Source organism: Paroedura picta, chromosome 15 (genome assembly GCF_049243985.1).
Source record: "Paroedura picta isolate Pp20150507F chromosome 15, Ppicta_v3.0, whole genome shotgun sequence".
NCBI lineage: Eukaryota > Metazoa > Chordata > Lepidosauria > Squamata > Gekkonidae > Paroedura > Paroedura picta.
The window spans coordinates 7,476,983-7,497,537 of record NC_135383.1 but is presented as its reverse complement, the minus strand read 5'-3'; the positions used below and the strand labels follow the sequence as shown (position 1 = coordinate 7,497,537).

General features: G+C 47.5%; 1 protein-coding gene across 3 annotated transcripts in view; it reads right to left on the bottom strand.

Moving 5' to 3' along the window:
• Positions 1-20,555, bottom strand: part of VWA5B1 (von Willebrand factor A domain containing 5B1) — a 46,231-nt gene that overhangs the window by 17,384 nt on the left and 8,292 nt on the right. Inside the window, exons 3-12 of one of the 3 annotated variants that reach the window (XM_077312014.1) lie at positions 20,066-20,218; positions 18,845-18,997; positions 18,071-18,293; positions 17,737-17,879; positions 17,351-17,482; positions 15,879-16,003; positions 12,072-12,248; positions 6,764-6,874; positions 4,566-4,768; positions 3,639-3,753 (exon numbers count right to left, since the gene is read on the bottom strand). In XM_077312014.1, coding sequence (XP_077168129.1) covers positions 3,639-3,753; positions 4,566-4,768; positions 6,764-6,874; positions 12,072-12,248; positions 15,879-16,003; positions 17,351-17,482; positions 17,737-17,879; positions 18,071-18,293; positions 18,845-18,997; positions 20,066-20,204 — 1,521 coding nt within the window. In that variant the 5' untranslated portion in view covers positions 20,205-20,218. Of the gene's footprint in view, positions 1-3,638; positions 3,754-4,565; positions 4,769-6,763; positions 6,875-12,071; positions 12,249-15,878; positions 16,004-17,350; positions 17,483-17,736; positions 17,883-18,070; positions 18,294-18,844; positions 18,998-20,065; positions 20,219-20,555 lie in introns of all 3 variants that reach the window. The other 2 variants (XM_077312013.1, XM_077312012.1) reach the window with 2 other exon arrangements.

Sequence of the window (20,555 nt, the reverse complement as noted above, 5' to 3'; positions counted from 1 at the left end):
GTATACATTTTTTTGACATTATTTTGCATGTAAAAATATATCAGAAATAGGGATTTCTATTAGGGTAAATTCTCAGGTTAGGGTTAGTTTAGGTATGGTTCAAGAGCTTCTTGTGGTGCAGAGTGGTAAGGCAGCAGACATGCAGTCTGAAGCTCTGCCCATGAGGCTGGGAGTTCGATCCCAGCAGCCGGCTCAAGGTCGACTCAGCCTTCCATCCTTCCGAGGTCGGTAAAATGACTACCCAGCTTGCTGGGGGGTAAACGGTAATGACTGGGGAAGGCACTGGCAAACCACCCCATATTGAGTCGGCCATGAAAACGCTGGAGGGCATCACCCCAAGGGTCAGACATGACCCAGTGCTTGCACAGGGGATACCTTTACCTTTACCTTTAGGTATGGTTCAGAGTGGGGAGTTTTTATGTTTTGTGGGAGCGTTAGGACAATAGAAGACTTGGGGAGATGGTTAGGAAAGGCCATGGGATGTATAAATTTTTTAACATTATTTTGCTGGTAAAAATTGTGTCAGATATAGGTACTTTTTATTTAGGTATATTCTCAGGTTAGGGTTAGCTTAAGTCGGGTAGAGCTGGGAGCAATAGGGCTGGGGAAGGCTTCTGGACTTTGTTACGAATCCTATCCTGATATATTTATTTCCTTCACTATGCCCCCCCCCCCAGTTCAACCCAAACAAATAAGCTAAGCTTGTTATTTCTGTTAAGGCTTTGTAAACTGCAAAACATCTTCACCATGCTGTGTACTAACTCCCCCCTGCTTCTATGTGCTGACTGGTAATTCCCATTTCATTGTGTCTCAAGCACTGTGTTGTGCCCATGAATACTTATGCTGCGAATACAATTTTGTTGGCCTTAAAGGTGCTCCTGGGCTCTAAATCTGCTCCCTTAAAAACCTTGATTGGCTTCTCTTTCACTGCAGCTCCCATGTCCGTCACTCAGAGCTGTATGGGGAAGGTGGGCGTGGGAGGAGAGAAGGCCGCCAGCACCCGAGGGACTGTAAGTGTCGTGGTCTTCTCTCTTCTGATCTCTTTCTGGTGAGGGAATAGCAGACTGGCGTATCTGGCCTTTCTCTGCTCCCCCTCCTTCCTCCGCCCCGCCAATCTTCCTGCGATGTATACAAAAGGGTAAATAGCATTTCTCCGGTGATCGTGGAGGGGGGTGGGGTGGGCTTTTCATCTAAGACCGTGCCCACTCACTGCGGGGGCGTCAAAGGGCAGGAAACGGTGCCAGCTGGAACCAGGCAGCCACCCCCTTAGTCCCTCCAAGGAGAGGGAGCATGAAACGACCTTGCATTTGCTCAGCTGCGGAACGTTCACCGTCTTGTCTTCAACGCTCAGCTAGTCTTAACGGGACTGAAGAAGAAACAGAGGGAGAAAGAACTGGCCGGGCTTTTCCGCATGGGCTCGCCAGCTGTTTCCCCGAAGGAAAATGGCTGCTTCGGAGGGCCTTAAGCAGATCCTGCATTGAGCTGGATGGCCTGTGTAGCCCCTTCCAACTCTATGATTTATGGTGGAAGCCATGATGGGCCAAAGGAGCAAGGCCGTCCAAGAAATATGCTGTTCCGATAAAGCATAATCCAAAGTTTCCTCTTGGGTGAAAAAAACAAACAAAACAAAACCCAATGACGTCTAATTTTATCAGGTTGTGCCCATAGCCAGCACATCTCCTATACATGGTGCACAGTGGCGCAGTCAGTGTGATGTGGCGGACAGAGAGCTGGAGAACCCAGGTTCACATCTCTGCTCTGCCATGGGAACTTGCAGGGTAACCTTGGGACTCTCCCTCTCTCAACCCCACAGGGTTGTAAGAATCAAATGTAAGGGAGGTGAACGAAGTTGCAAATCACTTTGGACACCCACGGGGGGAAAAAGTGGGGTATAATATCTTAAAAAATTCACTGCCCTGTTGTCCTGCGTCAAGAAATGACTCCATCGGTTCTGTGAAATATGAGTTTCCTCCTTGGCAGAGCTTTCTCTTTGCCCCCTTGAATCAATAATCCAAATACGCAGCGAGGCAAAGTCCTCCAAGAAGCATCGGTCAAACCCTTGCAATATTCTGAGCCCTCCGAAACGTTAATGACCTCAATTACTGCTTCGGTCATCACCTCTTGCTCCTTTGAAGGAGGTCCTACCCAACTAAAATTGAACTCATCTACCATTTTCTGGTTTTCCGGGCGGACTGATTGCAGCCTAATTTTTTTCATTACCGAAACGGACGGGTCCATTACAGCGGGCCTTCAAAGTTTGTGCCGCCTTGCTAAAGTCAGGGCCTGCTGTGTTCTGTAGCCACAGAGAAATTGATATGGTTCATCACTCTGAAGGCCTCAGATTTCCTTTCTAGCAAACAACCCACCACCCTTCTCTGGATTAACAGGCTCGGGAACCGCCTTCAGGGCTTCTGCAAAGAGATCTTTGCCCCTCCGCATGACTCACAGAAGGAGAATATGTTACCTGTTCTAACATTCATAAATGTCTACAGACGAGCGGACGCAGTTGGCTTTGTTTTGCTTCGCATTTTGGTCAGCGCTGGAGGCCATTCTGACCACGTTTCCAAGTGCTGATCGCAGGCTACAACGCCAAACTCTGCCTTCCTCTATATTCCACTGTGATCTCGAAGACACCTGGAGAACGTCTCTTGGAAGTCAGCAGTTGAGGAAGTTTTTGCATTGTCAGGAAGCATAAAGATAGGGTTCCCGACATGGGCTTGCAGCCCTCTGCCAATGGTCTATGGCAGGGGTAGTCAACCTGTGGTCCTCCAGATGTCCATGGACTACAGTTCCCATGAGCCCCTAAGGAGGGCATATCTTTAAATTTTAATTAATTAATTTATTTATTAGATTTATAGCCCGCCACCACCAGAACGGCTCGTGGTGGATCATAGTTTGTGAAGGATGCAATGTCACTTCTGCATGATGCTAAAAGCTGCCTCCCCTAAAATGATGCTCTAGGCTTCTCCACTAGCCTCTGCTGTCTTTACCATAGAGACTAGAAGAAATTCCTAGAGTGTCACTATGCAGAGGCCATTCCCCCCCTCCCCGCTCAGGGGCAGGAAAGTGGCTGCGGACAGGTAATTCCCTTCCCTGGGCAAATAAAGGGAAAGTCCGCATAAGGAGCAACCATTCAAGGATCAAGTGGTGAAAGACCACTGCCTGTGATCTCAGAGAACAGCTGCCAACCAAAACGACAATACTGAGCTCAATACACCAATGTATTAGTATGCAGCAGCTTCATGTATTTGTTGGTTCGTCTAGTTCAGTGTGATATATTCCGATTGCCAGACAGAAAAGGGTCCTCTAAAATCACTTGCCTGAGATCCTTCAAATGGAAACGCCGGGGATTGAACCTGGGACCTTACACACGGAGTGAACACCCTGCCATTGAGCGATAGCCCTTGATAAACATCTGAATATCTGAAGCTGCTGGCTCAGGCTATTCGTCTACCTACAGTGCTTGTCTATTCTAGCTAGCAGCAGCTTTCTAGAGCATGAGCTGGAGGTCTTTTCCAGCCTGGCTACCTCCCTTTTAAACTGGACTGGGTCCAGCTCCGTGGAAAGAACGTGCCCTGCCACAGTGACCCACAACTTCTCACTCACAAGATACAGAGGGTGAATGCTAAGAGAAGTACCTTCGGTTGCAACCTCTCTCCCTCCGTCAGGAATTCCGCACTTCCTTTGGACACGGAAGCCAGCCCATTCACCAGCCTCCTGCAAGCATTCTGCCCAATACCGAATGTGTAGCACCTGCAAAAGGAAAACAGAGAGAGAGAGAGAGAGAGAGAGAGAGAGAGAGAGAGAGAGAGAGAGAGAGAAAGGGATCAGATGCACATTGAGCCAGGGGATTACACCAATGGAGAAAGAAGGACCAAAGCCCCAACCCTCGGCAGTTTCCCAAGGCTAGAATTCAGAGCAAAGGAGATTACAGTGAAAGTCACTGCACATTTACTGGGAAATATCCCACTGAAATCAGTAGGATGAGACTGACTTCCAAATAAAGATGAGCATTAAAACTCATCCATTATGCAGGGTTTGGGCTGCTGTACACATGTGGCCCCCTTTTTGGGCTCTGCCACCTTTGTCAAGGAGAGTTCTCTGCCTTCCAGGCAGGCCCACGTTCTCTCCCAATGATTAAAGGTGCTACAGTCTCCCTTGGCTGCATAGAGGGAATCTCGTAATGCCGATTTATGCATTGGTAACTTACAGTCTCGACTACTACTGCCGTGTGTCCCCCGTGGGGCAAATATGGAAAGGCGTAAACATATTTCATGGGAATTGTAGTCCGTGTAGTCCGAGGCATCTCCTGGACCGTTTACGCACTGGGAACTTCACTGACCCAGCTCTTTTGCAGGAGGGCAAATCGGGGGCAGATGAAGATCACCAGGCCAAATGCTCCCCCGTGTGGGTGCAGGAAAAGGTGGAGCAACCAGCCACGACTAAAACTCTAGCTTGCAGACCAGCATGAAACCTCCAGTGCATAAACGGTCCTGGAGAGCCACCGTTTGGCCACCCCCGTGATAACTATACCGCGCCACCTTCCCCCCCAGAGGCCCCTGTACCTGGTAGAAAAGGAGTTATTCCGAACAAGCTCTATGACCTTCCCAGTGTTGCTCACGGCCCCATCGGTCAGCAAGAAAAGCAGTCGCGGATGGCCCCGGTGGATTGGCTGCCGGATGATCCATTTCAAAGGGGACAAGACGTTGGTTCCGCCCATGTCGGCCCTGATCTTCTTGATGCTCTCACACGCGACCACTAAGTTCTCCTAAGGGAGAGAGCAGAAGAGCCACCTTGGTGGTGTTTGCATGAACCAACAATAAGCGAGGTTTGTTAGGGCTGCCAGCACCAGGTTGGGGAAAGAGCTCAGGGGGAAACATGACACCCTAAAGTCTGAATCGGCCATTTTCTCCGGGGGATGTTATCTCTGTAGTCTCGGGAATTCTTGGCAATACCAGGAGAACCACAGGCTTAGGGATGCCAACCTCCGGGTGAAGGCTGGGGCTCTTCCAGAATTAGAACTGGTCTCCGGATTACGTGAATCACTTATTTATTTATTATTTGGTCATTTAAAACAGGGGTAGTCAACCTGTGGGCCTCCGGATGTTCATGGACTACAATTCCCTTGAGCCCCTGCCAGCAGACACTTGCAGGGGCTCATGGGAATTGTAGTCCATGAACATCTGGAGGACCACAGGTTGACTACCCCTGATTTAAAACATTTGTTGCACCCGTCTTGGAAAAAGTGGCTGATTTGGTAGGTGGACTGACTGACATTATATCTCATCAAGGTGGTTCCCCTCCCTAAACTACACTCTCCCAGGCTCCAGACTCAAATTTAAGCCATTCATTTCACCACCCTGCAAGTGGGGGGAAGCGAAACAGACCACTGAAATAGCTGCCAGACATTTCACTGACTGGTTTCATTCCCCCCCCCCCCCCGCCAAGCTGTTAGGTTTAAATGTCTGCTAGCCATTTCAGCGGTCTGTTTCGCTAAGAAGCGAAACGGACTGGCCCCAACTGACAATTTCATTTCAGGCCTTTTGGTTCGGAATTTCCTGGTTTGTGCTCACCCCTCTTCCCTGCCACCTCCTCCCAAACAGAGAAACTTGTTTTACAAAGCTGTGTGAGATATTCCCCGAATCCTCCTGCCTTATACAAAGGTCATTTTGCCCTCTTGTTATGGCAGACAGGTGCATTCTGGGGAATAAGTGTGGCAAGGCCTCCTCTGGGTCAACTCACTCAGACACATATTAGGAGGAGATGGGCTTTGTTCAACAGCAGGGCCTCCTTTCTCTGCCAGCGCCCTTTTAACGCTCAAGGTCGCCAAAGTATTTTGCAGAGGGAGGATTCCACATGAGCTCCAAATCATATTTCATTACTTTTGCAGCCGAACAATTATTTTCTGGCTTTATTAGTCTGAGGGTTTTAAGTCGCTATCTTCCCCAGGCGCTCGAGAGGAGGTGAATTGGAAATGAGTCTTCCCTGAGCGTGAATTTCCCATGGGAAGAACTCTTCTGAGTCAAATCAAAATTCTGCTCTGCTCGTTACGAAGAGTCACTGTGGGATAACAAAGGCAGGACCTGGATCAGGGGTAAAGTTGTCAGCCCTGAGCTGAGAAATACCTGGAGATTTGGGGGCTGGACCTTGGAGAAGGTGGGATTTGCAAAGGGGAGCGACATCAGCAGGGTATAACTCATATACAGTTCACCTTCCACAGCAGCCGTCTAGGTTCAAGCCCCGACAACGTCCCCAACACATGGGAACCGGAATTTAAAACGTGCGTGATTTGTTAAGCCAAAGTGACTCTGCAAATACAACATCCGCGAGCTTCTTGTACGTCACTTGATGTGTTCCTTCTGAGACCAAATCCAGAATAACTAAGCAAACCATCTGTTCGCCTACTGCTGACATGCATCTTTCGCTTGGGGGTGCTCCAGGACTTGTTTTAGCAGCTGAGAAACAAATGCTGCAGAATCAAAGAGGCAGGGAAATCCTGGGGCGGGGCTTGCAGCCCTCTGCCAATGGTCTATGGCAGGGGTAGTCAACCTGTGGTCCTCCAGATGTCCATGGACTACAATTCCATGGACTACAAACGCTGGCAGGGGCTCATGGGAATTGTAGTCCATGGACATGTGGAGGACCACAGGCTGACTACCCCTGGTCTATGGAAGGAGTCGCCATGCGGGAAGGCAGCCACTGACACGCTCTTGGGTTTGAGGAAACAGCAATATAAATCTGGTGCAGAAATGCCACCCCTCACCTCACTGTAGGCCTGGCTGGAAGGAAACAAGGCCTTGAAAGTGGACCCAAATCCAATAACGTTGAACAAGCAGGTCGGCATGAGGCTCTTCAGTATGACCAACAGGGCATCCTAAAAAGAAGGGAAAGGGGGGGAGGAAAGTCATGACAAAGCAGCGACCCCCATCTTGACGCCCATGCGTCCTGTGGTGCCTATTGAGGTGTTCTCTGGTGCCTGTCTACTCCTTCCTCTAATGTAAAAGGCATATCCTGATTTCCCTTCCCCTCACAAAAGCAAGGCAGTTCAGAACATTGGAATCTGATGCAGCGCAGCGGCAGATCCCCTGCCCTAAAAGAGTGCCTCTGTTCCTCCTCAACCTGTAAATATAGCAAATACTACGAAGACTGCCCTATACGTGCGGTGCTCTCTCCTCCGAAGGGAACCAAGCCAAGTAAGCGTCTACCCCCAGAATGTCCCACCGCTCAGGAAAGTGAGGGGCACGTAACAATACCACCTAAGATGTTCTGGAAACGGTAGCTATATTAACTGAGAGTGATAAAACCAACCCAGCTGCAGGAAATTAAAATGCCTGAACTTTCCCCCTTTATATGTGTGTGTGTGTGTGTGTGTATATATATATATATATATATATGTTTTTAATTTAACATATATATATGTTTTTAATTTAGCCCTTCATTCTGCTTAATCCTCTGCATTGCACAGATAAGATCTCTGCTCGATTCACAGAACAATTCGGGGTGCTTTGGCAGGGCACGGCTTGTTCTGGTTTAAACCGTCCTAAATATACATAGAGACACGGCACAGTTCAACGCCTTTTTCCAAACCTATCGTACTTGAATTTATAAACCAATTCAGCCTGTGCAAAAAGGAAGTTCTGGCCATGGCACCAGAGCCAGTCCCAGCTGGGGGGTGGAATTCTTTAAATCGGGGTGGCCAAATGGTGGCTCTCCAGATGTCCATGGACTACAATTCCCATGAGCCCCTGTCATAGAAAGAATGCCAGAAACCATCGATGGTTTGGGCTTTGTCAGTGTACTTTTCTACCACCTGGAGGTTGGCGACTCTATCTATTGACTTTGAATGAGGTGACTAGATTATTGGAATGCGAGGAGTCTTTTTTTTTCCAGAGTGGATTTTGTGACAGGTTCCTATTATTGACATTTTAATGGGTGTTTTTATTTGAACGGATGCCATCAGCCAACCGGGAAGGGCAGCCTATAAGAATAAAGTTATGATTATTACTATTATTATTATTTGCGGTGCTGTTGTGTCCACCTCAAATAATCTCTTGTGCCCAAGATAGTTCACAAATCAACCTTTTTTAAAGATAGATAGATGATAGATAGATAGATAGATAGATAGATAGATAGATAGATAGATAGATAGATAGATAGATAGATAGATAGATAGATAGATAGATAGATAGATAGATACCACAAGAAGAGTACCACAAGAAGCTAAAAATGCTAATAACTCATTCAGCCTTAGTTGTGTGGCAACAAAGCAACATTATGCATATCTATCTATTCCACTATATATTTCTGGTAAATCCTAGGAGGAGGAGCTAATCTCATAGTTTAAGTGCCACTCAGCACTTAACATCCACTCAGGGCAGCTGTCCCACCCCTGAGTGCCTCCTCCTCCAACCAGCTTGCCTGGCTGTACAGTGGCCAGCCAATCACCTTCCGTCCCCCACCCCTCCTCCTTCCACTTTCCTCCGAGGCTCAGAGGCTGCAGATCCCTGCTGCATGAGAGCTGCCCCTGCCAGTGAGTTCCCTAACAGCTGCCTGCAGCCTTTCCAGGTCCTGGGGGAGGGGGGGCATCTGCAGAATTCTTCCATGCCACCCCTCACCGCCCTAATCTAGCACCTGTCGCATTCCTGAATGCAACAGGTTTGGTCCCTAGTATTGTATGATGTGCAATACACCACAACACCAAAACAACAGCCTCTTGTATTCCCTGACGGGCTTCAAAACAGCGAATGGGAAATCAAGTAGCCTGAGTCACCGGAAGAGTGATTAATGGGAAGATCCTTGTGTTTTCCCAACAATAAATAAGCTTGATTTTATTCAGCTGGGAAGAGCTGTTGAGAACAAATCCTGGCCCGAGGAGCGTATTAATTAAAAGATGTGACACCTCATTCTCCGGCAATTTCAAGAGGTACTTCAGATGAATGACCAGCAAGAAGCTGAAGGCATGTTTGTGAAGGTTTATAAACTGGCAAGCAGCCTCTTTATAGACAGGAAACGGCAGTGACAAGCCGCTAAATAAGCATCAGGAATATCTCTTTAACCCAGCCTTTCCCCACCTTTTTGACTATGGAGGTACATTTTTCAGGCTTCGAGGTACCAGGTAGTGGAGACAGTTGGCCACACCTCCCTGCCACGCCCCCAGCAGTGACACATGACCAGAAGTGACATCACCCACAATCACACAGAAATCATGGGGAATTCTAAACTCTGTTTGAATGGCCGGGGAGCCTTCCCCTTCCCACCCTGTCCTGTCCCGCCATTGGTGGGTTGACTTGCCCGAATAAGAGAGGACATTTTAAAAGATTTTTTAAAATCCCTTTTCCTAGGAGCTGGAAACGGCAGACACAGAGGGACAGTGAAGTATAATGCTATGGAGTCCACCATCTAAAGCAGCCATTTTCCCCATGGGATTTGATATATTTAGTCTACGTTCGTACGTACAGTTCTAGGGGATCCCCAAATCCCACCTGGGGACTAGCATCCCTAGGGCCTTATACTGCCATGTCACCCCAGTAGCCATTGTTCAGAACTTATCTGCCTGATCCCAAGAGCAGCCTTGCAGGGTCCCTGCAATCAACAGATTACGACAACAAGCCCGGAAATTCGTGACGTGCCAGTCAGAATCCCAGAGGTCTGCGTATTTCTTCTGATTCTTCGCTTTTGTCCTGTTCTTATCTCTGAATAAATACCGCACCTCCCAGACGAGGGGGAAGTGTTTTTCATAGGTTTTATATGTCAACGTTGCCATTCATCCCTGAGTTAATTTATCTGAAAGATCTAGTTTGTCCAGAAGGAAATCAGAAAATGGGGAAAGCAAATAATACACGGGTAAATAGGATTTATTTGAAACTGAGCTGGGATCCAAGAACAGGAGAATGTTTTCACTGTTGAGTCAGAGTGTGAATTAAAAAAAAAAAGACACTCAAAGAGAATTACTGTAATATTCTAAAATGTTGTAAGCCATGCTGAAGCTCTTTTCATTGAAAAGCGGGGAATAAAGCTAACTGAAAGCATCATTATGGTAATTTTAGTGAGGAGATTAAGTGAGGGACCCAGAAGGCTTGGTGGGAGGGGGAAATCCCATTTCTCTCCCACTGGTTTGATGCCTCTGCATCACTACTACCTCTGCAGTTCATGCGTCAGGGGAACAGTAATTTTTGTTCCCTCTGCCCACTTGCCACAGAGTCCTCATAGAGGTTCGCCATCTGCAGAAGCACAGATCATGCTCCTCTGTTTGGGATGAATTTGTACCCCTTCCTCCATTTTGGAGGAATTTTTGGATTTATCTGTAATCCTGGTGGTTCTCCCCAAGTTTGCAGAAGGACCCCTTTTTTCTCTACATAGCCCCAATCTGCAGTTTTAAGAATCCTTACTATCTCCACCTTAAAGCCAATAGGCTCTCTGACCAAAAAAAGACAGCCATATAATAGAAAAGTTATTGCTGTTCAAGATCCATATTTTTTAAAAATTAAGGATCTGTAGATAGGACCAGGCTGAAAACCGGGCATGTAGTTGTTATAGGTATCTTCACCTTCACCATGAATGGTCAGTGGAATTTTGCTTTCTAACCACAACTGAACCCAAGCTAGCCTGAGAAAGTTGACTTTTCCAAGCTTTGAGAGTTGTTCGTGACACAGCAGAGGTCACCGGAGTATAAATCTGAAAGCAATCACCCGAAGACAGCCTTTCAAATTGACAAGAGTGCCGCTGAGCTAAAACACGCCTTTTGAAGAACACTTCCGAAAATTAAAATAAAAGAAAGATCTCTGTTCTGACAGCTTTACAGCTCCGGTCCGAAATTGTTCCCATTGTGCTCCCAGACAATTGACATCATATGCCCACAGTGATGTCATTACACAGCCACTGGTTATGTAAAATGTGTCTGTGGTGGTGGTGGGGGTGGGGATTGAATCATCACACCATCTAATGTGTCTTGGAAAACGTTTCCACTTGACCAGAATTGCTGTCCGTGACTGATGAGAAAATCAGAATGGAAGAGTATTGAACATAAGCTTCCACCAGATTGAAATGTGTCCGACACTGCTGTACAATTTAGTTTGTTCGACTGGACAATATTTTCCTGAGCAACAGACAATTAAAGGCTTCCTTCCCTAAAAAGAAAGAAAAGAAAACCATTCCCAGACAGTCCATGGTCTGAGCCCAGTTACTGAAAAGGCCTGAGCTGGTACCTGTTTCACGTTTATGGCTGCCAATCTGCAGGATGGGCTTGGAGATCTTCTGGAATTGATGGCCCAATGAGAAATCAGTTTCCCTGGGTAAAATGGCTACTTTGGAGGGTGGGATTGATGGCCCTCCCTCACCTCACCTCACCTTCCTCAAGCTCCACTCCCAAATCTCCAGGTGTTTTCCAGTCATTAGTTTACCTCCCTACCAGGGCTTTGGATGAAGAATAGGAGGTTCATACTGGGGGAAGTGGTCAGTCCCTAAAATATCCTGATCCCAGACCATTTAGGCATATTTATTTACTGTGGCCAAACCCACAGACATCGGTCAATGTATTTTCAGTGTGTTTTTGCAGCTGGATTTTCCCGTGAGAAACAGGGAAATCTACTTCTAAAGTTCATTGATAATTCATTATCCAATATGTGCGGAATGAGCGTTAGATACTTTTCTCTCACCTCCCCCTCCATAGGAACCCAAAATGGCTTTCAATGTCATTCTCTTCTCTTACCTCGTCAGGTAAATGTCAGGTAAAGAGAGTCTGACTTGCCCAAGCTCATACAGTGAGCTTCCATTTGCAGGGCAAATTTTCAGTTTATCCAACACTAGTTTTGGACTCTAACCACAACACCTTGTATGACAGGGGTGGCCAAACGACGGCTCTCCAGGTATCCATGGACTACAATTCCCATGAGCCCCTACCAGCACATTCTAGCAGGGGCTCATGGGAATTGTAGACTGTGGATATCTGGAGAGCCACAGTTTTGCCACCCCTGATGTATAGAATCCTCAGGGGGAATTACTACCCTACACACACACACACACACACACACACCTCTCCACCACTAATGCAAGCATCACTCCAGGCATGGTACCTTGACACGGTTGATGTTCACCCCACTCATACTTCCACTGCGATCGACAAGGAAGATGAATTCTCCTTGGGTTTTCCGGAGATGGGGCTGCACTGTCCTCAAGTCAGGACAGAAGTTCAACATGATGACCGGGTGATGAGGGATGTCCTTGTGGAGGCGTTTCCTGATAATTTCTGTCTACAATGGAATAACAATCAGCATGGCTGTGGTTGCCTTTTTTTTCTTTGAAGAAAACATTTGGAATGTTTAATTTCCTAAAGTTTACTCTGTGAACAGACCCAGGGGTACCAACCAACTACAGAATTGGTACAACACAAACGGAGACAGTGCATAAGTCGCTATGTGAAGAGACTGGGGTGTTGGGGGTGGGGGGTGAAGGAGAAACTGTATACTAGCATTCTGTGACCTCATGGAGTCCATGTGGATTAGGAGGCCTGGACTGAAATTGTCAAATCTGGTATGACGTCCATTGGGTGATAGGTGAACCCACGAAGCTGCCTCAAAATGAATGAGATAGCTGGTCCATTGAGATCAATTTTGTCTGCTCGGATGGGCAGTGGTCTCCCAGGGCTTCAGTCTTCCACATCATCTGCCACATAGAGCTGCTGGGGATGGGACCGGGGACCTTCTGTGTACAAAGCAGATGCGTTGATCCTTAGCCCAGCTTAAGTTGCAGCATGGTTGCAAGGCTAAAATGAAGGTGGGTAGATGCCACCATGAGATCCTTGGAGAAAAGGTGGGATAAAAATTAAAAACGTCTACACATTTAGATTCGGGGGCGCCTGAGATTCGGCCACCTCCCCTGAGATTTCTCTATGAAGGATCTGAGGAAGATCTCGGGGGGGGGGGCACGCATGCCAAAATGCAACCTGTTTTCAAGCCAAGCGAGAGACCGTTTCAAATTGGTTTACTTTTAAAGCCTCCGCAACAGACATCATGCCGAAATCAAATGAAAGAGGCCTCTGCCTGAAGGCTTGCCGTCTCAGAAAATGAAAGCTAGAAAAGCCGAAAGAAGCAGCAGCTAAGACATGGAGAAAACAGTGTACTGGCTGGGTTATACTAGAATAAATGAATGTTAGAGATCATACAATCGTTAATGGAGAGGGGGGGGGAAATCAGATATCTAGTAGATCAGGTAAGCAAAAACAAGAGGTAAAAAAAAAGATGAATTTTCGATAGTTATGTAAAGCTGGGTAAGAGATTACCAGCCAAACATCTAAAGGAAAGGTGGTCCACGCTTAAGAAGCCACAAGAGAGGAGGTACCTACACCAAAGGCAGCATACTGGGCTCCGAAAATGTGCAGCACAAGAGAGTATTGTACTTAGCTCTCACAAAAAGCAAAATTGGAATAGCAGTTTACAATAGAGTGGTCGCACAAAATAGGGACTGCGCTTGGAAACTGCACCACAGTGGGAAGAGAACTTCGGTGGTAACAAGATGGCATCCTACCAGCATCAAATGTGATTTCTCTTTAATCACCTGGAACAGCCCCAAGCAGCTACACCGGGGAATGGCTGTGACATTTCCACGTTTGCCTGGTGGTTGCTTTTCTTCCTACGCCCGTTATCCAGTTATGGGAGAAACTAATAAGATCTCATGGCCACCCACCAACGCCTGAGGATGTTTGTCCTGTGTAATCCTACCAGTCGATAAACATTTGCATGGCTCGTCCAAGGCAAGAAATCAGTAGCCATTCCCTACTGACTTTCCTAGGTTTAACGGTACTTTGCCAAAAGAACGAAGAGACAACCAATGCTAGACTGGGGGAAAAAAATATAAGGTTAACAGCCTCAAGGCAAGGCCTGAAGATCTCCAGGAAATACAACTAATCGATACCCTGCAAGGCTATGGAGGGCAGGTTCTTCATTAAATGCCAACCATTTTTTAAAAGCGTGCCCTGAAAACACGACGTGTGAACTGGATAAACGTATGTCAGGAGACAATCACTCCCCATGTCTCCGTGTGCATTAACCATAGAGTTGAGGTCGCTGCCTAGCCTGTCTGCCAAACTGCTATGTTCACACACAAGTGGGAGCTGTCTCTGCCACCCGAGCAAGAGGATTTCAAAGCATGTGAGAAGCAGAGGAGGTTGGCCATTGTCTTCCTCTGCAGGGTCTTCCTTGGTGGTTTCTCATTCAAGGCTTATGGTGACCCCAGCAAGGGACTTTCAAGGAAAGCGAGAAGCAGAGGTGGTTGGCTGTTGCCTTCTTCAACAGAACCTTCTTTGGTGGTCTCCCAGTGAATGATTTATGGCGACTCCAGCAAGAGGCTTTCAAGGCATCTGAGAAGCAGAATTGGTTGGACATTGCCTTCCTCTGCAGATCCTTCCTTGGTGGTCTCTCATCCAAGTACTTCTCCAGCTTAGTTTCTGAGATTTGATAAGATTGGGTTATGCCACGCCATCTTCCCTCCCTAATATGTTACAGACCATGTTTTTTTATGCAGTAGCTTCTGCTGCTAAGATGGTAAGGTAGTGGGGTTTTCATTAGAAGTTTCTCGGAGGTACTGCACAGATTTTAATGGGGGTAACAACTGCATTTTCTTGGCGCGTATGGGCAAATTGAACGTTCTTATACTTCGTACATTCTGGAATTGTCAGCCAATTTGAGTCACAAAAGAACAGCGGGGAATAGATATTTCAAGGGATGAAATAAAAACAATCAAGCAGGCCACAAGATACAGGACTGGCCACAAATCCCCATCGATTGGACACTGGCTCACAAACGTGGGTTTGCTTCCAAAAGATGCGTGGAATGGCTCAATGGGGTGTGTGTGTGTTTTCTACTAATAGGCCCAGCGGTTCTGCAAAGTGCTACAATCCCTTCAGAGGGACCCATTACCCCACTTTCAAAGGAGGGCACTTCCGTTGCAGTTCAGGGCTTCTGAGAGAAGGCAAGGCCCCACGGTCAGAACAGCCCCATCGGTTAATTATATTGCTCCCTGCGGCACCAGCTGAGAAGGAGGGATCCTCACCCCTGCTGATCTCTGGAATGCAATTAGCGAAAAGGCATGTGGTGTCACATGGCTGCAGCTCTATCTCCTTTGCGGTAGACAAGGACCATCCATCAATCTGCCTTCAGACTGGGAACGGCTCACTGGAAGAGGCTCCACTTTGCCTGCAGAAGGTTCCCAGTTCAGTCCTCGGCATCTCCATTTAAAAGGGATCAGATCGCGGGTGACCCTCGAGACCTCAGAGGCGGGAAAGACCTGAGCACCTGGAGAGCCACTGCCAGCCTGAGTAGAAATGGAATCAAGGGCTGATTCAGCCTAAGGCAGCTTCAATTTCAGTAGAAACTGGCCTTTCCCTAGGAACATACGTCTGCTCAAATATCCGGGTTTCGAATCTATTTTCTGCAAATAAAGTTTGTTTTCTGCTCAGATCTAGAGCAGGAGTGGCCAGATTGTGACCCTCCAGATGTCCACGGACGACAATTCCCGTGAGCCCTTGCCAGTATGGGGCTTGTGGGAATTGTCGTCCGTGGACATCTGGAGAGCCACAGTCTGGCCACCCTGATCTCAAGTGTGTCAAAGGATCTCACTGGAGGGCGTAGATCAGGGGTAGTCAAACTGCGGCCCTCCAGATGTCCATGGACTACAATTCCCAGGAGCCCCTGCCAGCATTCGCTGGCAGGGGCTCCTGGGAATTGTAGTCCATGGACATCTGGAGGGCCGCAGTTTCACTACCCCTGGCGTAGATGATCTTGTCATTGGAAGTAAGGTGTGTAAGACACGAGAGCTTGTTCTTATTCCAGATTCCGCCCGCCAATTCTTTGATGGCTTCAACCAATCCCTTCCCCTCTCCTCACCTTTTTCTCAGCACTGGGGTCCTTCTTTGTCCCTTTAATGAAGTCGCTTCTCCCCTTCAGGTGTCGCTCATATTCGGCAGAGGACATGTCACCTTCTTCCATCAAGACATGAGGCATGTGCGGTTCTGGAAAACAAAGCAGATGGCACATCTTATGTCTTGAGAGGCTGCCATGACAGTCTGCTACCACAGTTTTGTGACACCTAACCAGCACGTTTTTGCTTTTGTTTCGCCTGACTAGACACACTCAAATCTGTCTCATGCCACTAAAATCCGTCTTGTGCCACAGGCCATGCAAATTCGTGTGTGATACCTGTGACACAGACTTCACCTCGAGAGAACTGGTAATAACTGAGAGGTGCCCTTAGATCAAATCTGAACTTCAGTCAAACCTTTGCCGCATTTCTGAAGAGAGCGGCAGGGTGCGTGCTTTAAATTCAGCCGTAGCCTCTACAGCTTGCTCACCAGATTTCTTGAGCTTTCACCTCCTGTTATTAACTCAAAAGGGGTTTTATCTCTTGGCTTCCCTGAGGAGAGCCACTACAATTGTGTCTAATTTTCAGAAACTGAAGTAATTAAGGTCTCCGGCTTCTCATAATAGTTACTTGTTCATAGCATACCATTACCTAATAAATTTTCCACAGTATAGGAAGCAGAGTCCAAGCCTACCCTCCCCACAAAAAAAACAACAACAACCCTGTCCTGAAATCCAGAGACACTCTAAGCTTCCAAACTGATTTTACATCAGCTGTATGAAGCCCATCCCAATCTTTCCCTGGAATCATGTATATAGCTTTTAAAATAAGATTTTCATATTTTTATCAGGATAAAAGCACTCCTTCACAAGGTTCAGTAGATATTTCTTTATATTAGCCCCTCTTCGTCTTCTCAAATCTACAGTGCTTTGACCAAAGGAAGCCTAATGTGCTAAATGTGTCTCTTAATAGATCAGGGTGTCATACTAAAATGGATTGCAGACCTACTAGATTTCCTAGCCCAGCAGATAGGTATCATTTCGCCCCCTCGTGGACTACAGTTCCAGATCCATCCATCCATCCATCCATCCATCCATCCATCCAACCAACCAACCATCCCATTGATTAACTCTTTTTCCCTTTCCCCAAAGTTACTCAGCAAACTTCCACAGCAGAGTGAGGATTCAGCTCTGCCTTCCCTAGCCCTAGTTGTCCACTCTGACCCCTACGTACACTGCTGTCTGCATTTTTCTACATTTCATCCAATTGACATTGGCTTCTAATACAGAGGGAAGACACAGTAAGCTGTCATTAAGCAAATCCAGTTTCTAAAATATGACTCAACAAATGCACAGAGTTCAGAAGGAATGCCATAGGTCTTGTGCTTCACAAGCATGAAATAAGGACACCCCATTTTTCCTGGAGAGCGGAGGACAATTTGTTTTTGAACACCCTCTGACTAATCAGTTTCCAAAGATAGAGAGTACGGCCCACCTACCACTGGGATGGATCAAGATCTCCACAGGTCGGTCAAAGGTATGCTTGTTGGCTAGAGTGATCACAATACTCTTGGCAGATCTGGCTGAAGGGTCAGCATCCGCTCGGATTTCATGAGTTGGACTTTCAACTCCTGGTTGGGGAAATGAGTGGGAGAAAAGATGGAGATCCTAACAGAAATGCACGGATGTCGCATGGTCCTGATGCGGCATTTCCAACCCCCAAGAAGCTTCTCCTGCAGACTCTGTGGCTTCTTGCCACTCCCACCCCAACCCAAGGTGGTTTTGCTGTTGCCAACTTCCTTGGTGGTCTCCCATCCAAAGACTAACCAGGGCTGACCCTGTTTAGCTTCTGAAATCAGCCCTGCATGAAATCTTGACAGTTTACCTGCAAGCAAGCATGGACCCCTGATTTCCAGGAAGAAGCTGAACTCGTATTCGGTGGGGTTGGTTGCTTCCGTCTCCAAAAGGTGGGCCAAACAGAATTTGCCGGCTGGATCTGGAGTCATGGTGCCACAGTAGTGCCTGTCCCTGCTAAGGGGAAGACGGTGTGTCAAGAGAATGTTTTATGGGTAGCATCTCACAACTGCTACAATTCGAGACAAACCTATCAACCTGAAGATCAGTTGTAATTTGAAGAGATCTCCATCCCCTCCCCTGCATCAAGGTTGACGGCCCTACTTCTCCCCCCGCAGTACCAACCAACCCAGCAGGATTCTTACAGTCGGAGGTGATGTCCAGAGAGGCTGGTGGTCGCATTGGTCATGTTCTGAGGGACCTTGGGGACACACACCGCTGGAAGGAGGACCCTCACGGCCCCGCTGGGGAGGGTCTGCAGTTCTGAGGAGGTGCTGATGCAGATGGACACGCTTTCCTGGGGTGGCACCAGGCCCAAGTTGACCACAAAGACAATCCTCTCCAAATCTTCATCAAGCACAATGTGCCCTGCATTTAAATAAATAAATAAAAATCCACACCAGTGAGACACCAAAGCAAGATTTCCTGGGCACCTGCATTGCTGGCACTCCAGATCTAGGGCACCCCTTGTCTGTCCTTCCTCCTCCCCAAGATATGCAAGAAGCCAGAATAAACATGGACCTAGAAGAGATATAGGCATGTTGGTGATGTCGTGGGGGGACAGTCTGGGTTTTGGGTGAAACTCTGTGATAGGAGACAGTTCTATCATAGAGGTTTTGCCCACAAACCAGAGCAACGCCCCTGACATGCCCACATCCCTTCTGGGTGACATAGGCATGACATGTTTATTTCTGGCTTCTTCCCCTCCTGCTCCTGGTAAATTCACCACCAGGTGGTCTGCCTTGAAGTGGCCCCATTGAACGTCTATTCACTGCACCTGACAAATGATAATCGAATTAAGAACCTGGCGATTTATTCCATTGGGCAAATAACAGTTTTCTTGGGCTCGGAAGGTGCTTCCCAAGTGAGCTGTCCATTTCCCCATCCCATCAAGTGATTCTGGTAAAGATCTGTCTCACCACTTTCCCCTACCGCCCGTCCGCTGCAGCAGTCGACGTAGCAATCGTCTATCTTGGCTTTGTCCTTGATTTGGACGGTCACCACCCGACTGGAAATGACAGCTTCAAAGCCAACCACGGTAGTGTATTCATCCAACGGATAGACAAAGAGACCTGGGGAAAGGAAGGCCGTAGTTGAGGAAAAGCCGACAGAGACAACGCTAAAGTGTGGAGCCAGGCTTGGCTGTCTGTAACAGTAGAAAAGAGCAAGATGAGCTGATGAACCCATGAACACCGCTAATCATAGAATCAAAGAGTTGGAAGGGGCCACACAGGCCATCTAGTCCAACCCCCTGCTCAACGCAGGATCAGCCCTAAGCATCCTAAAGCATCCAAGAAAAGTGTGTATCCAATCTTTGCTTGAAGACTGCCAGTGAGGGGGAGCTCACCACCTCCTTAGGCAGCCTATTCCACTGCTGAACTACTCTGACTGTGAATTTTTTTTTCCTGATATCTAGCCTGTATCATTGTACTTGTCGTTTAAACCCATTACTGCGTGTCCTCTCCTCTGCAGCCAATGGAAACAGCATCCTGCCCTCCTCCAAGTAACAACCTTTCAGATACTTAAAGAGGGCTATCATGTCTCCTCTCAACCTCCTTTTCACCAGGCTGAACATTCCCAAGTCCCTCAACCTATCTTCATAGGGCTTGGTCCCTTGGCCCCAGATCATCTTCGTCGCTCTCCTCTGTACCCTTTCACATGCATGAAGCTGCCTTATCCTGAAGCAAACCAGCGGTCCATAAAGGTCAGTATTGTCTATTCAGGCAGACAGTCAATCCCCAGGGTCTCAGGCTGTGGTCTTTCATGTCACTTACTAACCAGGGCCTTTTTAACTGAAGATGCCAGGGATTGAACCTGGGACCTTCGGCGTACAAAGCAGATGCTCTAACGGTGAGCCACAGCCGAAGACTGCCTCGTTTAAGACCGGGTTTAATTAAACCAATCCTAAATTGTTTTTCTACATTTTTATGATAGGTTTCTAATTTTTTTTCATGTATTGGATTGAATGATGTGGTAACCAGCCTCGAGCTGCATAGGAGGAAAGGCAATTAATATTTTAAATAAATACCACTTTGCCCAATCCGGGGCATGATGCTTGAGGAGCCTCTCCCTACTCATGTCCTCTTGACACAAACCCACAAGAACGCCCAGAAGCTGGTAAAAGGGCAAGTTCCCCCCACCTTCGAAAGGATGGCTCTCGGGATTGCCGTAGGTGAGCAAGGCAGTCATTCCGAAGGCGTAGCCGCTGACGCAAGAGGTGACCTCCGAAGCTGTGAGGGGCAGGGGGCTGTTGCTCGTCTGGTTGATGAGTCCAGGCATCCTGTGGCCCGTATCTGCATAGAAATTAAAATAAAAATCCAAAGGGATATGACATTTCAGCTCGTTTGATCTCAGATTTTGTTGCCTAAACATGGTTAGAAAACAGTATGGTCGTACACCTCTTCAAGTGCTGGGTGGATGCAGTGGCCGATAATGCAGGAAGTTCATGGGTCTCTGTAATATTTTTTTTATTTATGAATATACAGCATGATTGGAAGCAAGGAGGCATTGCTACAAAGCCATAGCGCCATTAACCTACCCCCAGTACCAGGAAAGAGATGCCCAACTAGGGTTGCCAGCCTCCAGGTGATAGAGGTCTATCTCGGAATGGGCATGAACCGGAAATATGGT